Source organism: Populus trichocarpa, chromosome 8, assembly GCF_000002775.5.
Source record: "Populus trichocarpa isolate Nisqually-1 chromosome 8, P.trichocarpa_v4.1, whole genome shotgun sequence".
NCBI lineage: Eukaryota > Viridiplantae > Streptophyta > Magnoliopsida > Malpighiales > Salicaceae > Populus > Populus trichocarpa.
In genome coordinates this window covers 10,225,989-10,243,461 of record NC_037292.2, presented here as the reverse complement: position 1 = coordinate 10,243,461, position 17,473 = coordinate 10,225,989, and the positions used below count along the sequence as shown (strand labels likewise).

The window sequence follows — 17,473 nt, the reverse complement described above, 5'->3', positions numbered from 1 at the left end:
AGTAAATGCATTAAATCTACAAAGGTGATAATAATTACATGCAGAAAACGAACACTTGACACAAGTTAGAAAATCATTGAATTTCACAATATTCCAATGATAAAGGACATAATTGATAAAAAATAAAAGTAACAAAAAAATATCTTGACTCAATATTCTGAGGTAGCATGAAAATTCCATGATTTGGGTGGTGATGTTGAGCTAACCTCAAAGAAAGCAAAATAAAAAAAGTTTCATCTTTAATAAATCAAATATTAAATGATGAAATTAAAAAAAATTGGTTCAAAAAAAATTTAGAAAAAAACACTGATGGCAATTTGGGTTAACACTTTATACTTGTGAACTGAGTCATGAGACTAGACATCGCATCAAAAAAATCATGAAGCGCAATTCTTAGCCAATAAAATATTGAATGGTGAAATTAAAAAAAAATAAAAAGTATACGAGGCAAAAAAAATCAAAAAAATAAGAACAAAATTTGACACAAAAACAAAATGATATAAAATGATGCAAAAGCATTGCGCCAATTTGAGTTAGCATAGTAAGTTTGTGACCCGGATCGTGAGGCAGGTTATCACAATATAAAACCAATCAAAAATAAATAAAGAAGCTAAATCTTTAGCAAACACAATGTCGAAAGGTAAAAATTTAAATGAAAAATATAGAAAAAAAATAACAAAAAAAAGATTGATGTCAATTTGGGTTAGCATTTTATATTCACGACCCGGGTTATGAGACTGAGATCACCACATACGAGACAATAACAAAGACTAATTCGCAACTAGTGTAGTGTTGAAGGATAAAATTGAAAAAATAAAATCATTTTTTTTAAAAAAAGAAACCAAAGCCATTAAAAAAGCAATTGAAATGACAATGATCAAATTTAACATAAAAATAAAATGAAAAATAATGGAATTAAAAAATAAATTTAACTAGGAGATGGATATTTAAAAAGATAACAATCAAAAGAATAAAAATTAATTTCATTATAAAAATCAAATAGAATGAATATCAATAGATAAAATTAAAAAAACAATAAAAGAACAAGAACTACAATCGAAATCAAAGAATTTAGGAGGACAAGTTTGAACGTTGGCCAGGTTAGGGGAGACAAAGGAGCGGGGAGGAAAAAATCTCAATTGTCGCTGAACCAGCGCTAATCCCAATACATGATGGTTGTTATAATTGCGCCTCCACTCTCCACTTCGAACGACATGGTGGTTGTTATAATTGTGTAATAATCTAACAACAATTACCATCACGAGTGTGTTTTTGTCATTAAAGGAGCACTCAGCACTGCTCCATACCGTATTTACAAAAAAATAAATAAATAAAGAGTGGGTTTTTTACTATGGTATTGGATAAATGTTATTGTGGATTGTTATATTAAAATTACTATGTTTATTTTTTTTTTAGAAAAAATAGAAGTTTTAGTGTTGGGGGAAAATTTATGCATAAAAAATTATTAGAGGATATATTATTTCTTTCTAAATTTTTTAAATACTAAAATGTTTGCTTTCAAGATTAAAAAAATTTATAATTGTAGACTGAATGTTTTTTTTTTTTGTTTATTATAATACAGTGAAAAGATATATTTGCCCTTAAAAAGAACAAAAAAAAACAAGCTATGCGTCTAAGGGGATTTTTTTTTCATTTTTCACAAGTTTTTTTTTTCTTGTAATTTCTCAACTAATAGAAGGCATTTTAATATTTTTACTTTGGATAACTATTTTTTTATTCAAAATAACTGTTGGAACGTGCTTAGTATGCGTTGTACCATTTAGGCAGCGGGTACGACGTCTTATGGTGGCCAAACCTATTATTTTATCGTGTCATTGGAAGTGTTATCGTGTCCTTTTCTATCTGGCATGGCGTGTGATAGTGAATGATCGGCGATTTGTCATTGATGGTCATTTATTTCCTTTTATTTATTTCTCACCTTGAAAAGTACACGTTTATCCTTTTTATTTTTTGTATTTCAATTTCAATCCTTGATCTTTTTATTTTTTTTATTTTTGTTCCTGACCCTTTCATAGCAGTTTTGTTTATTTTCAATTTAGAATTATAATTTGTAATGTATTATTTTTTCCAATTCGATCATTGTTCTTTTGATTTTTATTTTTTTTTCTTGGTTATTTTTTAAAAAGTTTTATTGGTTATCAATTTCATTATTCAATCAGAATTTATGTTGTATTATTTTTTTTTCTAATTTGGCCCTCATTATCTTGATGTTTTTCATTTTGTTAACGTTATTTTTCTTTTCAATTTAACCCTTCAATTGAAAATTCTAGATTGCCCTCTAATTTATTCTTTATTTTGATTTTCACCCTCATGTAATTGATTTTTTTGTTTTAATTATATATTTTTTGTTTTGGATCATTTTATGTAATTAAATTTTTTTTCTAATTTCATCATTCAACGTTTGATTTGACGGCGATTGGGCTTCATGACCTTTTCAATTGTGATGCTTTTGATCTAATAACCCGGATTACAAGTTTGAAAAGTTAATCCAATTCGACATCTTTTTTTCGTGCTCATTTTCTCTTTGATTTTTATCGTTCTATATTATTTTTTTAAAAAAAATTGTTTTGTAGTTATCTTCAATTTCTTTCCTGTTGGTATGTCTCAATCTCATGACTTAGACCATGGGTTTTACAGACCTTTTTGAATAGAATTTTTTTTAAAAAAATTATTTTTTTGTGTTTAATTTTTTAATATAGTATTCTGATCCATCTATATTATTTTTTTTTATACAAATGAACTTTATTTTCAGAAAAAAAATTAAATAATATTTCTAATATGTTCACCCTTACATAATATTTTTTTTCTTATTTTATTCAACCAATTTCATTTGCTTTTATATTTATATTATGTTTTATTGATTTTAATAAACAAATTCAGTAAACACAACCGAGTAAATATCTTATTTTACGAGACTAAATATCTTGATTTACATCCATCTCTAAAATTTTCTAGTTTATCTTTTAGTCATTGTTAATGATTTTTTTGTTTATTTACATAGATTATTATCGATTTATTTAATTTGATATTTGCATAAGGTTTTTTATTTATAATTTTAATTTTTATCTAAAAAACACATCAAAATAACTAACATATTTATTTTTTTTAAAAAAATATAACCTGCGACAGAAACATGTCAAATAACTAATTAACAGATGCTCTAAAACGCGTGGGGAAAATACTGTAGCTTCCCCACGTGTATTTGTTTTTTCTGTTTTGGTTTTTTTTTTGCTGTTTTCTCATTTATTTTTGTTTTTTTATTTTGTCTTTCTTTTTTTTTGTTTTTCCCCCACATTGTTTTTTCGTTTTTCCCCATATTTTTTTGGGTTTTGCATGTTTTTTTTTTCTTTTTTTTCTCAAGATTGTCTTCTTCTTTTGTTTTTTGTTTTTTTATTTTTTTTTCAAAATTATAATTTTTTTTTTAATATTGAACTGATTGAGAATTTAGTAATGTAATTTTTTCCTTTAAAACATTATGGATTACTACAATATTTCCCTACATGGTTTTTTTATGATTTTTTTTTCCAAAATGATCTTTGTCGATTTTATTTTTTTATATTGAGCTGGTTGAGAATTTTGTTTCGTGGATTTTTTCTTTAAAACACTATGAATTGTTACAATGTTTCCCCACATGGTTTTTATTTTGCTACAGTGTTTCCCCACATGTTTTTTTTCAAAATTATATTTGTCGAATTTTTTTTTAATATTGAGCTGGTTGTGAATTTAGCTTTAACTTTCCTCACATGTTTTTTTTTTCATTTTTTTTTTGTTGATTTTATTTTTTTAATATGGAGCTGGTTGACAATTTAGCTTTATAGTTTTTTTATTTAAAACACTGTGGATTGCTATAGTGTTTCCCCACATGCTTTTTTTTTTTTGATTTTTTTTCAGAATTATCTTTATCGATTTTATTTTTTTCATATTGAGCTGGTTGAGAATTTAGCTTCGTAGTTTTTTTCTTTAAAACACTATGGATTGCTACAATGTTTCTCCACATGATTTTTTTATATGTTTTTTTTTCAAATTATCTTTATTGATTTTATTATTTTTAATATTGAGCTGGTTGAGAATTATAACTGTATGTTTCCTCATGAAACGCTATAGATTGCTACAGTGTTTTCCAGTATGGTTTTTTTTTTCCTTTTGTTTTTTTTATGATTGTTTTCAAAAAAAAATTTGTTAATTTTATTTTTTAAAATAATAAACTGGTTAGGAATTTAGCTTTGTAGTTTTTTTCTTGAAAACATTGTGGATTGCAATAGTTTTTCTCCATATATTTTTTTTTTATTTTTTTCATAAACCCACGACAATACACAAGCATGCTATAAGCCCGCGACATCGCGTGGGCATGACATCTAATATCAACTAAAAAAATTGAAATCTCATTTATATGTTCATGCTCCAATATTCTTCCAAGGCATTATTTCAATAACAATAAATAAAGTTCTCTTTGAAAGGCGAGCCATTGTATTGAAGATTTTAGTGGCAGAAATTAGTAAAGTTGGTTGGAGATTTTTTTTTGAACACTACCACAACAAAAATAAAATTATGGTGCTGTTATTCTCATTCCAAAAAATGTTAATCTCACTCCACATTTAGTGTAGAGTTTATTAATCAATACTGGGATGGTATGGCAAATTCAACAGCAAAGGTTACTCAAAACAAAAACAAAACGTGTTTTTCGCACCATTCTAAGAGTTCAAACGGAAAAAATACATATGCAAATAATTCATCACTTTAATGGTACAAATCAAATCACCACTTTAAAAATACAGAGTAAAAAAAATAGATTCTTCACTGATAAATAAGATACAAAACTTGATAGATGTCAATCGACCAAATCAAAAGACTTCAATTCAAAAATTTCCAAAAATTTTCAATATATAGTCTGAATCATGGAATATCCTTCCAAGTTTAGAAAAAAGCAAAATAACATAAATGAGAACTAATAATTGAATTTAGCAGAATTCTAGATTATAAATAACAATAACTTGTTAACATGAATTGAGTGTGACTCAGCATAAAATGAAACTTCATCACCGTACTAGTACATGTTAATTATACAAAATTATACCATAAGTCATTTATCTTAGTTCTTTTTTTTTTTCCCATTCCTATTGAATTTTTTCTGTTGAGAATTCCAGGGTTATTTTTAAGTACGCTAATTCAAGATTCTTGATAATTTTGTCACTTATTCTGACATGTAAATTTAAATCATAATATTGCTCGTTAATCATCATTATTATATAGTTTGACAATACTGTGAAGGAAAAGTGAATCCGTTTTCTTTTCTTCGCAATTTTATTTTACTCTCCCTTTAAAGTTGGATTTTTTTTTCAAATGGGGTAATTTTTATATTAAAATACGATGCATTCAAATTTATTTACCAAACCCTTTTTTTTTCACATGGGACTTCGCCATCCAAGTAATTTTTCTTAATTAACCATAAATAAAATATAAAAAAAGACTAAAATCTCCTAGAATAATTAAAGAGATAGAAGATTATAAATTATTTTTGACAATTCAGGTTGTTGGTAGAATTGCTAGATGACAACAGTAGTGTAGTCAACTATAGCCAACAATAACAATGCTATAAAGAGGTTTCATCAACGCATAGCATGTAATTAGTAGCTGTAGCGACATCTCCCTTCCTTTTGTAGGGGAACGGGAAATGCCAGGGGAGACGACGGGCCAGCCCTGTTTTGATTTGAGGAGCCCGTCGTCTGATCCACTGATCGGTTGTTATTCATGTTGCTGGTAGAAATTAAAAAAATTGGCATTAATGAATTGACCAATCCATCACCAAAATTTTTCAGAAAATATACTAGAAAGAAATTACAAATTTTGCAACCATGCAGCTTAAACTAGACTAAATAAAGAACATGAAGATCCTTTAATCTTCCAAGTTGCAGGCAACCAATTCCAGAATCTTCAAAAAATGTGCTTTTGGGAGCCTCAAAAGGATCAAGAGCAGAATGGCCACCTGGCTGACTTCTGGTAACTTCAAAGCTGAACTCTATGCAGTGCTCGATTGATTGGTTCTTGAAAATACTGAAGTGAGATGAAAATTGCTTCCTGTTGAAAAGATACATGATTTAATCAGATCACATGTTTCAGTTGATAGATAGCTATCTTGATACATAGACGAGAAGCCAATCAAAGAGTAACACCTCAGTTCGAATAGTCCGACTTCCTTGATGGGGGCATGTGTTCAGGTACGAATCAAATACCTCACGGACATTTTTACCCTTAAAGAAGAAGAAATGCCAAAACCAGTATTCAATAGGTAATTCTCAAACAAAAATATGCTGAATCAACCGCAGGTTAGCAACTAACAGCTTGAGCATGTGCCATCAAACAGGTTTGAATCAAGTATAAGCAGCATATATATGAGAAGTGTTGTGTCCCTCCACACACCCCAGAAAAAAAGAAAAGGAAAAAAGAACAGAATGATAGCTTTTTCAACAATGGCAATGGATGTTTCAGTAGAGCAATACCTTCAAGTTACTGTCTTCTTCAATACACTCTTCCAACCCAGCAAGCCCGCCAAACGCAATCAAGAGATGCCTAACGAATTGAACATACAATAAAATTATCTATGGATCACGATTAAATAAAAATGCATGGGTGTTACTACTTTATACCAACATATGGCAGAACTAAAAAGAACATGCCTAAAGCAGATTACAATCCTCCAATGGCACTGCATGCTTATCACTTGCCAAACTAAAAAATTCAGTAGCCTCTCAAAGTGAATTCACATTCTATTATTTTATTAAAAAGTTAATTGCCTTATGGTCAATATAGAGGAATACTTCAGTCAAAATCCCATATCACAACATAAATGCAGAGGTTGCTCTGAAAACAATTAAATGGGAGAATTCCAAGAACTTCTTGGAACCAAAGAGGAAGTCACATTATATTTATGCAACCCTCAATATGCACCTGTATAGACTGTGCCATTTCATATTTTCTTATTGTATAAATATTTCTCCAAAAAAGGGGGAAAACACAGGTTAATTGACCTCAAAAAACTTCTGAATAGGACATGTGCATGTGCGCCAATCAGTACTTAAAGATTGCATCCAAAGGCATTCTGAGTTATCTGAAAATCTTTCAAAGCTGCTGCCTATTACAAAAATCACAAATCAGCCTACTGTCTTGAGCACTTAAAACCAATGCCATCATACAATTCCGAGTGTTGGCCATTAAACATGTCAATTCATAGCAACAAAACAGTCCAATCATTCCACAAGACAAATAGTTTATTTGAGAATCGCATCTCTTATTCTTTACTATTCAGCTTACCCTGTTTGATAACAGTAAATCTATTAGGCAGCAACGGTATCGTGTTGCATTTCTAATTTATATTGGGGGCATTTTTATTATCATATTGGAAAGAGAAAGGAAAAGGCTCTCCAAAAGCAACAAGCTAAACGAACTGCACATAGAACAGAGATCTCCTCTTGTCACTAAGAAGCAATCAACAGATAAAGTTACCCAGATGATAATGTAGAACAAGAGCATACCTGAATGCTGGTAAAGAAAGCTCTGATGAGTTAATAATGAGACCATGCTCTGAGGTACCAATCAAATGGTCATAGCCACCCTGTGATTGTGATTGACATTATAGAAGTTGATAAAAGCCTTCAATTAATGGAAAAAATATTGTGCCGTTATATCAAAGGAACACAAAAAAAATAAATTAAAGTATCACTACCTTGTATGGACAATCCTTAAATACTGAGCTGATATTTGAAGCATATCGCACTCTATACCCCCAATACATTCCCGCTTCCTCCCTCGGCTTCAATAATGAGACAACCTGGCGTGGTGAATCTAGATAAATGCAATATAAAATTGAGAACTGTAACAAAGTTAATGTTAACAGCAAACCTATGCTTAAAATGGGTAAATGATAATTCGTGGAATCATTATAAGAACCAAAAACCAAGAGAAAGAAAAAAAATAGGATTCTTAATGAAATGGGCTTAATTATAGAAACAAAAAAGGACATCGTATCAACTGCAATTAATTTTATCTTTCATGCTCAAAACATCAGTTGAATAAATTAAAAATCATAAATAATTTCTCTACTATTTTCTTCACAAAAATCCCTAGACAATGATGGGAAAACAACTCAGCCAAGCTTCTAAACTTTATAGCAAAGGGAAAAGGAGACAGAAATTCATTTACCGGAATCCAAATTGCGGTTGGTTCCCATAGCCACGGTTACTCTTATTCCAGGTTCAAGCACTTGATTTATGGAAACATTCTGCATGATTTGGCTCAAATCCATAAGATATAAAACTTACCATGCATTACTTGCCTATCTAGACTTCAAAGGGAAAGCATTAAAATGAGTATGAAATAAGATTAATGAATTAACCATACACCACAAAGAATCGAGCAAGGCATTGGAACGAAAGAAAGAAAAGAACCGTTCTTTCAGATATGTTTGTGCTTTATCATGACACAACATTAAACAGACTGAAAATAAAATCTAAATGAAGAAAATGGAAACACCACACACAGAAACATAAGAAGGTAACACACACACATTTAACGAAAGAAGGTAATGTTAGGTACTGAATGATGATATAAAAATAAATAGCCATAGGGGATTCATAATGTAGACCCTCACTACTCAGATTAGTTCTTAGAAACTGCAGTCAAGATGAAAAGTGATGAAAGATCGACTTTGTAGTAATAACATCCTCTTTGAGCAAAATAGTGTTCCATTTTCAAATTAAAACAAAGCAAGAGCGTTAAAAAGTGCTCGATCATCCAGAAGCTGGTCACAAACTTTCTTATCAAGATCAAGTAACTTGATTATAATAGAAAGAAGATTGTTACCAAGAAACTATACAACTCTGAAAATGTGAATGATAGCAATCAATAGAATGCATTAGTTGTTGGTCCATGACAATTTTTTTGTTCATCCCAAAAGATGAAAAGGCAGTGAAAGGCACGGATTAGCCTGCAGCATTAAACTTCAATGGAACATTACCTTACTTAAGCCCACGTCAACTAGTGTTTCCCCAGAATTTGGAACCTTTTCATTTAGGGTGACACCTACAACGTTATTGCAACATGTGTCAAAAGCTGGCTCTAAACAGAGATTGTGAATATAAAAGTGCAGAGATAAAGTTAATGCTTTTTTAAATAATAATAATAATAACAGGAGATCAAACACAATTTGAATACAAAAATAAGGGAAAAGAAGTATCAAATGGAAATCCTTGCAGATAACTTACCTTCCCGGAATGGAGCCCACTCATGTTTGCGCAGATGGTGTGGAGCATCAAGCGGGGGCAACATTCCCTTGGAAAACAGAAGAACAGGAGTACAGACAACATTAGTTGAGCAACCAACAAAGGAATAACAATTGACGCATGAAACAAACAGAATTCAATGATAGATTGGTCTCTCACTCACCACAAATCTTAAGTTACAGTGCTTTGGAAAAAGAGCTTTTCTTAAATACTGTGGAGTCTCTAAATACCGCAAGATCCTTACGAAAAAAGCCGCACCACTCTCATTCTCGTCCGAATAATTGTCTGTCGTTAAAGTACGATCCTCTTTCTCGTAATTACTCTTATTATCAAACACCACCACCTGTTTAACCAATAACCATCACTTGATTTTCCCAACAAGGAACCGATAATTATTAAGCATTTCTGTAGCGTAAGCATTGTTTCTCAAATATTAAACTTCATTATACCCTAATTTTATCAATAGTGAAAATAAAGATAGAAACCTCATCAATTCGAAAAATAGTCGCGGCACGAGCAATTTGACCGGCCAACTGGAAAATGAAAACAGAAAATCAAAGACGAAGACGACAACAGGAATAATAAAGATAACAGAATAAAAAACAACTGAATAACTGACTACTCGACTGTAATTTCTTTTAGAAATAGAAATACTAAATAGAGAGGGTGGAGTACTCGAGTGGCGAGTTCGAGAGATTGAGCGTTATTGATGATGGAACCAGAAATGGCTACGCTGACTGTAGGTATTTCCTTTGCTTTGATTACTTCTTTATCACTCTCATTTCTTTCTTTATTTTTCTTCTTCTTCTTCTTTTTGTGAGAATCGCCATTAGTGAGCTCGAGCTCATTTTCTGCTTTGTCGTTTTCAACTCTCTCTGCGTCCGTTTCGGCTTCCGCTTTCTTCTGCTTCTTCCCCATTTTAGTTTCGTTGGGGTTTATAGAGACGCGCGTTTGACAAGGGTTTATAGAGGTCGGGGCACGTTTTACTTTCTTGTGGTTTTCTGGGTTGGTGGAAGGAAATATTTATTTTTATGTTTAAAAAAAAATTAAAAAATATATTTTTTTTATTTTAAATTAATATTTTTAAATTATTTTAACGTTAACTCATCAAAATAATTTAAAAATATTATTTTAATATATTTTTAAATAAAAAATATTTTAAAAAACAACCATAATTATACTTTTAAACACCCAATCTCGTGGTTTAACAATAGCATGTCTGATAAATGGGGTGGCAATTGCAAACTCTACAGTGTGGCTCAAGTTTTTCACCTTTAAAATCATAAGCTTCAAAAATACTATTCTTAATTCTACCACTTAATAATTGTTTTTATTAATTTTTATTTTAAAAATTCTCAATTAATGATTTTTGTTAAATAATTCTAAGAAAATTTATAATTAAAAATATAAAATAGTTTGAAAAAAAAATTATATGAAAAAATAAACATAAAATTAATATTACTTCAATAGTTTAAAGATAAATGTTTGTCTACTATTTTATTGGTGTTTTTTGCTATCTTGCAACAAGAAAAAAATAAGATGAATATACTAGTAAAAAAATTCATAAAGTTGCATGTTATTACAATAATATAAGAACCTAAAATGAGTGGGGTGTTTATTTTGGAGCTGTCACTAGATAAAAATTTAAAATGTGTGGAATGTTTACTATAGACTTGGCATTCTTCACACAAGCATGAAATATTGTGGGTGACACTGTATATTTTTTAATAATTCATTTTGGTCTCGAAAAATTTTTGTTCAATTTAATCCTAATTAAAAACTAATTGCGCTTAAATTCCTGGTCAATGATGAAATTGAAAGAAGAAGTACCATAATAAAAAAGGAGTAAAAAATGAGTGGCATGCTAGAGATTGTATGAAAATATACACTCAAGTCTTCTATATTTAAAAATAACATAATACATACAATTTAAATCCCCTTAAATTAAAAAAAATAAAATTTGCTACATAAATTCATTTGTGTTGTTTTCAATCCCCTTAAATTAAAAAAAAAAATTCAATTTTACTACATAAATTCATTCATGTTGTTTTCAATCCCTGCTTAGAGAGATGAGAGAAAAGGGTTGCTGGATTTCAATAATGATAGAGAGAGTTGTTATTCGCTCCATTCATAGCCACTACAATGGGTTTTCTTGATATCCATGGATTCCATGAGATGAAAGAAGCTTCATGATGGTTGCATGAAAAAATAAATTTGAGTTGAGAAACCCAACGCTAGACCGGTTTTCGGATGTTTGGACCATTGTTTTGGTATTTGGAGTTGATGAAATGGTTTATGGGTGTTATAAGGATGATGATAAGGTGTTTTTGGATTGTAATAACTTTAAAATTGGTTTTTTTCCCCAAAAGACCAGCTATTTGATTTTCCAACCACCACCGCAGTGCTCGGAATTTGGGTTAATAGACAATACATTGTTTATCTCACATGTTATTTTTTTTTCAAAAATATATTGCAGACAAGTTGTCAACCCCTTTTTTTTTAAAAAGACCAGGTCTATGTGCTTGAGCTTGAAGGCCCGCCAGCGCTCTTGGCTCTTCATTATAGTTGCCAAGACACGTTGGGCCATAGGCTTGCAAATCTAGGCTCTTTTTGACCCTCTTCTTTTTTATTTTTTAAGATTGAGTATGAATTAAAGGAAAAGGTATTGAACTCGGTTGAGTTCATGATCTGAGTCATGAGTTTGACGAATTAAACCGCAACAACCAGGCTATTTTTTTTTAACATTGCTTTTTTTGCTTATTTAACTTTTTTTTATAAAGATTGTTTTGTGATGGAGTTGTGCGTATTTAATTTTTTTAAAGATTGTTCTGATTTATCTATAGTTTTTTTTTTATCTTTTGTATATAAAAACTTTATTTTTGAAAATAAAAATATTTATTTTCAGATAATATTTCTGATATGTGCAATATTGCATAATATTTTTTAACTTTTATTTTATTTAATTAGTTTAATATGCATGGCTATTTTTAATATCAGTTGATCGAATAAAAAATGAATTTTAATAAACAAATCCAGTAAGTACAACCGGATAAATATTATGTCTTACAAGTTAAATATCTTGATCTATAGTTGTCTTTTGATTTTTTCAGTTTTATTTTTTGTTATCGTTAATATTTTTTTTCATTTATTAACACATATAGTTCTCAATTTGTTTAATTACAATCATGCATTAACTTTTTAATTTACACTTAAAATTATTTTATATATAAAAATATAAAAAAATAAATTGTCATATATAATTTATTTATTTTTGTAAAAGAAAAACTTCTAGCCCACGTGGCAGAACACGGTTTAAATGGCTAATCAATGCTATTTTCTGCATTTGAGTCGTCTTTGTTTAACAAAATTTCTTGTCTTGAAGCTTCGCTCTTTCCTTAAACGAGCAAGTTATTTTTAGGTGCTCCATTTCAAGGGAATTGTAATCTTAGCTGCTGTTTTGGCTTTGCCATTTCAAGTTTTTTTGTTTTCTTTTTCTTAAAATATAATAAATTTCCTTTGCAAAAAATATAATTTCATTAGTACTAATGATAGTACATTACCAATACTATCTCTACAAGATTCAAATAAAGCAACTGTAAGAATTATCAAAACCTGGAAAGGAAGAACAATCGACTCATGGAAGAGATGAATAAGTTTTCTACATGTATTGAATTTGTTTCTCCCACACTTCTTGCGTTCCTTTTACAGAAGGGAGTGATATATATACTGTATATTCTATTCTGTTAGTATCGTATAACTAACTATGAAAAGAAAAGGAAAAAGAGAGAGTGTTATCCAGCTCATGCTAAAAGCCAAAAAATGCTAGTAACAGAAAAGGAGAATACAATAAAGCATGTGTTATCTATCATCTTGTGCTTGTGATGGGAGAGCTGGATGACTAGTCGTCGTGCCTCTATTGGTAGGAATATTTATGTCCCGTAATACCCCCCACAAGATGGAGAATGTAGGTTGACAATTCCCAGCTTGAGTAAGTGAGAGCGCAGAAGGGAAGAGGGAAGTGCCTTTGTAAGAAGGTCAGTTCGTTGAAGGTGAGTAGGTACATGCATTGTGACAATGGATCCTTCCAAAATTTTGTCTATGATGAGATGACAATCCAGCTCAATGTGCTTCGTACGTTCATGGAAAACTGGGTTTGAGGCAATGTGGATTGCAGCTTGATTATCACAGTAAAAAGTGGCTACTTGAGAGTGTTCGATATGTAGATCAGCAAATAGAAAACGAAGCCAAGTGAGCTCAGAGACTGTGGCAGCCATGGCACGATATTCTACCTCTGCAGAAGACCGAGATACTATGCTCTGTTTCTTTGATTTCCATGAAATGAGAGACTGGCCAAGTAGAACACAATATCCTGTAACTGACCGACGAGTATCAGGGCATGAAGCCCAATCAGAATCACAATAAGCAATTAACTCAAAGTTCGAAGAAGCGGACAACGATAAGCCTTGTCCAGGTGCAGATTTGATGTACCTCAAAACTTTGTGAGCAGCTGTCAAGTGAGTTTTGGAAGGTTTATCCATAAACTGGCTCAGAACTTGGACTGGGTAACTAATGTCAGGCTTGGTGATGGTGAGATAAAGCAATCTGCCAATGAGTCTTCTATATGTAGAGGGATTATCCAAACAATCACCTTCATCCTTGCATAGCCTGGAATTTTGTTCCATAGGAATTTTGACTGGCTTACAACCCAAGATCCCTGAATCAGCTAGAATATCAAGAGCATACTTTCGTTGGCAGATGTGTATTCCTGTAGGTGATCTTGCCACTTCGATTCCAAGAAAAAATCTCAAGGCACTTAAGTCCTTGATCTTAAACCTATCATACAAACAATCCTTGACTGCAGTGATGTTGTTCATGGAGCTACTGGCAAGGATTATGTCATCGACATAAACAAGAAGGGCAGTGAAAGAAGTGCTAGTGGACATGGTGAATAGGCTGTAATCAGCCTTTGACTGAGAGAAACCAAAATCCAACAAGCACGAGGTCAGTTTTGCATACCATTGTCTGCTAGCCTGCTTCAAACCATATAAGCTTTTGAGGAGCTTGCACACCTGTCCAGTTGTTCCCTTGTTGTACCCTGGTGGTTTTCTCATGTAAATATCTTCTTCTAAGTCGCCATGTAGGAAAGCATTATTTACATCGAATTGATGCAAATGCCAACCACAAACAGCAGCAACTGATAAAAGACATCGCACAGTCACCATCTTGGCTACGGGAGAGAAAGTCTCATGATAATCGATGCCTTCTTATTGAGTATACCCCTTAGCAACCAATCTGGCCTTCAATCTCTCTATACTGCCATCTGAATTCCTTTTTATTTTGTAGACATATTTACAGTCCACGGTGTCTTTCCCATGAGGCAGATCAGTGAGAATCCAAGTCTGATTCTCTTTCAAAGCTTGCAATTCTGCATCCATTGCCTTACACCAACCTAGATCCTTAACTGCTGCAGAATAGAAGGTTGGCTCGAATATGATAGAAAGTTGAGAAGAAAAAACTTGAAACTTGGGTGAAAACAATCATGTGAAAGGTAATTGGACAAGGGAAAAGAACAGTTTGTAGGAGGGAATGATACCTGTGCCGTGGATTGAAAATCTGAAGTGAGTGCAGCTTGTTGACAGTGAAAATCCTGCAAGTATTTAGGGGCAGTCCTGTTTCTAGTGGATTTTCGAAGTGCAATATGAGGGGAAGATGAGGGAGTATCATGTGCAATAGGACTAAAAGAGATATGGGAGTTTTCAAGCTCAAAATCCTTAGAAGTGGAAGCAGGATTACTATAAAAAGATAGAGTGTTTGGTAAAGTAGGGGTGGTGTCTTCATTTTGTGGAAAACAATGAGACTCAGATGAGTGATCTGAACAAGGAATGTTCTGCAGTCCTAGTGTGGAATTGGAAGTGGAATGGTCTGTAGTGGTGTCAGATGGTGACTTGAAAGGAAAATTAGTTTCATGAAAAAGGACATCCCTAGAAAGAAAAATGGTCCTACTATTTAAATCCATCAGCTTATATCCCTTGACTCCAAAGGGGTAACCCAGAAAAATACACTTCCTACCTCTCGAATCAAATTTTCTTCTCCCATGTGAAATGGTTGTGGCAAAACAAAGACACCTAAAATTTTTCAAATGAGAATAATTTGGTTTATTATTAAAAAGAACTTCATAGGGGTTTCGATTGGCAAGTATAGGGGTAGGTGTTCTATTTATAAGGTAGACCGCAGTCAAGATACAATCATTCCAAAATGAGAGGGGAAGGTTAGATTGGAAAAACAGTGCACGAGCTACATTTAATAAGTGTTGGTGTTTTCTCTCAACTATCCCATTTTGTTGGGGTGTCTCAACACAAGTTCGTTGGTGAATAATCCCCTTTTCATTGTAAAAGTCAGTCATCTTGAACTCAATACCATTATCACTACGTATGTTCTTGATTTTACAGTTGAACTGTGTTTCTACAAGGTGGTAGAATGATTCAATGCATTTTCTTGTTTCAGATTTGGTTTGAAGTAAATAGACCCAAGTTGTTCTAGACAAATCATCTACTAAGGTCAAAAAATACCTTGAACCATCATAAGCATTAGTGGAACATGGCCCCCAAATATCACAGTGTACTAATTCAAAACTAGTGGAAGATTTATGTGCACTAATAGAAAAAGGGAGTCTATGCTGTTTGGCAAGGGGACAAATGCAACAAGGAGAAGTTTTATTTATGAGTAAGTTGTTTTTTTACTGCAGGATCATCTATCAATTTCATTCGTGAATCAGAAATATGACCAAGGCGACAATGCCAAAGATCAATCACATCTATACTACTTTGAACATAAATAGCAACTGAAGGGAAATTCAGAGACAAACATGATAGAAGGTCGGCCAAGGATGAAGGAGAAACTGCTCTAGGAAGAAGGTGATACAAGCCACTTCTCACTTCAGCAATTCCAATCGTGGTCCAGGTGGAAAGGTCCTGTATAAAACATGTATTATTTATAAAAACCAAACAACAATTCAGATTTTCAGTAAGTCTTTTAACAGAGATCAAATTAAAAGAAAAGGAAGGAATGCACAAAACATAATCAAGGGCAATCTTATCAGTAAGTTGAATGCTGCCTAGATGTGTGGCTGATACAAAAGTTTTATTAGGCAAACTTACCCTATAGGATACCTCTGCAATATTAGAAGTGAAAAAGGAAGGGCTACACACCATATGGTCTGTAGCCCCTGAATCAATAATCCAGGAAATATTATTTGACTTTAAAAAATCAGCAGGAATATCATTACAAAGCATAATTTTACTAGACATCTTTGAAGGTGTGATACTGGTTTTTGAATTGGGTGGAGTTTGACTTGAAGGGGGAGCTACAGTTAAAGGACCTTTGGGCTGAATAAGGCTCATGAGATGAAGATATTGCTCTTTGGTGAAAACCATTTTCTCCTCACTCACCTCCTCCTGATAAGGACTTGTCAACAAAGCAGCTTGATTAACAAAGGAACCTGTAACTTTTTCTTTGTAAAGCTTGTGACCAGGGGGATACCCATGAAACTTGTAACATTTCTCAACCATGTGACCACTCATATTGCAGTGAGAACATACTGGAGGCTCAACATTTCTAGCCTTATAGCAATTTTCGAGTGTATGACCTTGTGTGTGACAATGTGGACAGTAAGGCCTTTCTTTCCTCTGGTTTGTGATATTTCTCTTAGTTGTGTTAAAAGGGGTATGGAAAAACTTACTGGCCAATGCCATAGACTCACAAGAAAAAGTGTTGTTGGCAAGTTGGTGGTGCTGCTCTTGTTGTTGGATCATTCCGACTTAAGGATTTTGTAAATAATTTTTTGAGTTTTTCTTCCCTTCTATACAGAACAAGCTGACAACCAGGCTCCATGGATAAAAAAAAATCAAGATTGCAGTAAGATACGAAGCCACTTTCCAATAAAAAGATTCAATAACCTTACCACTCCAAATCTCAACACATTTATAAATTTATTATATGCACATCACAAATTCTTGAATAAACTTGTCGATACAAATTAAAAAAAAGTATATATTTCAAGATGAGTGCAAAAAGCCAAAGAAAACCATGAAATTTAGATAATACAAATCTAAATTTATAATTATTCAGAGTGCTTGAACAGTAATAAATATTATTTATTTAAAAATATGAATAGGAGG

General features: G+C 31.9%; 2 protein-coding genes across 3 annotated transcripts; both read right to left on the bottom strand.

Moving 5' to 3' along the window:
- Window positions 1–5,776: 5,776 nt before the first annotated feature.
- On the bottom strand, window positions 5,777–10,289 carry LOC7493683 (uncharacterized). 2 transcript variants are annotated; one of them, XM_002311571.4, is made up of 11 exons: window positions 9,972–10,289; window positions 9,782–9,829; window positions 9,460–9,639; window positions 9,279–9,345; window positions 9,032–9,096; window positions 8,218–8,296; window positions 7,742–7,860; window positions 7,551–7,630; window positions 6,519–6,588; window positions 6,192–6,269; window positions 5,777–6,096 (listed from the first exon to the last, which is right to left on the bottom strand). In XM_002311571.4, the coding sequence occupies exons 1-11, from the start codon at window positions 10,212–10,214 to the stop codon at window positions 6,025–6,027; spliced, it is 1,101 nt and encodes a 366-aa protein (XP_002311607.1). In that variant the 5' UTR covers window positions 10,215–10,289; the 3' UTR covers window positions 5,777–6,024. The 2 variants fall into 2 exon arrangements, with proteins under 2 accessions (XP_002311607.1, XP_024462297.1); XM_024606529.2 differs by lacking the exons at window positions 5,777–6,096; window positions 6,192–6,269; window positions 6,519–6,588 and adding an exon at window positions 6,607–7,150.
- Window positions 10,290–13,014: 2,725 nt separating this feature from the next.
- Window positions 13,015–14,735, bottom strand: LOC112328334 (uncharacterized mitochondrial protein AtMg00810-like). The gene has a single exon (XM_024606107.2). It carries the CDS (start codon window positions 14,516–14,518, stop codon window positions 13,226–13,228), a length of 1,293 nt encoding a protein of 430 aa, XP_024461875.2. The 5' UTR covers window positions 14,519–14,735; the 3' UTR covers window positions 13,015–13,225.
- Between the last annotated feature and the right edge of the window lie 2,738 nt (window positions 14,736–17,473).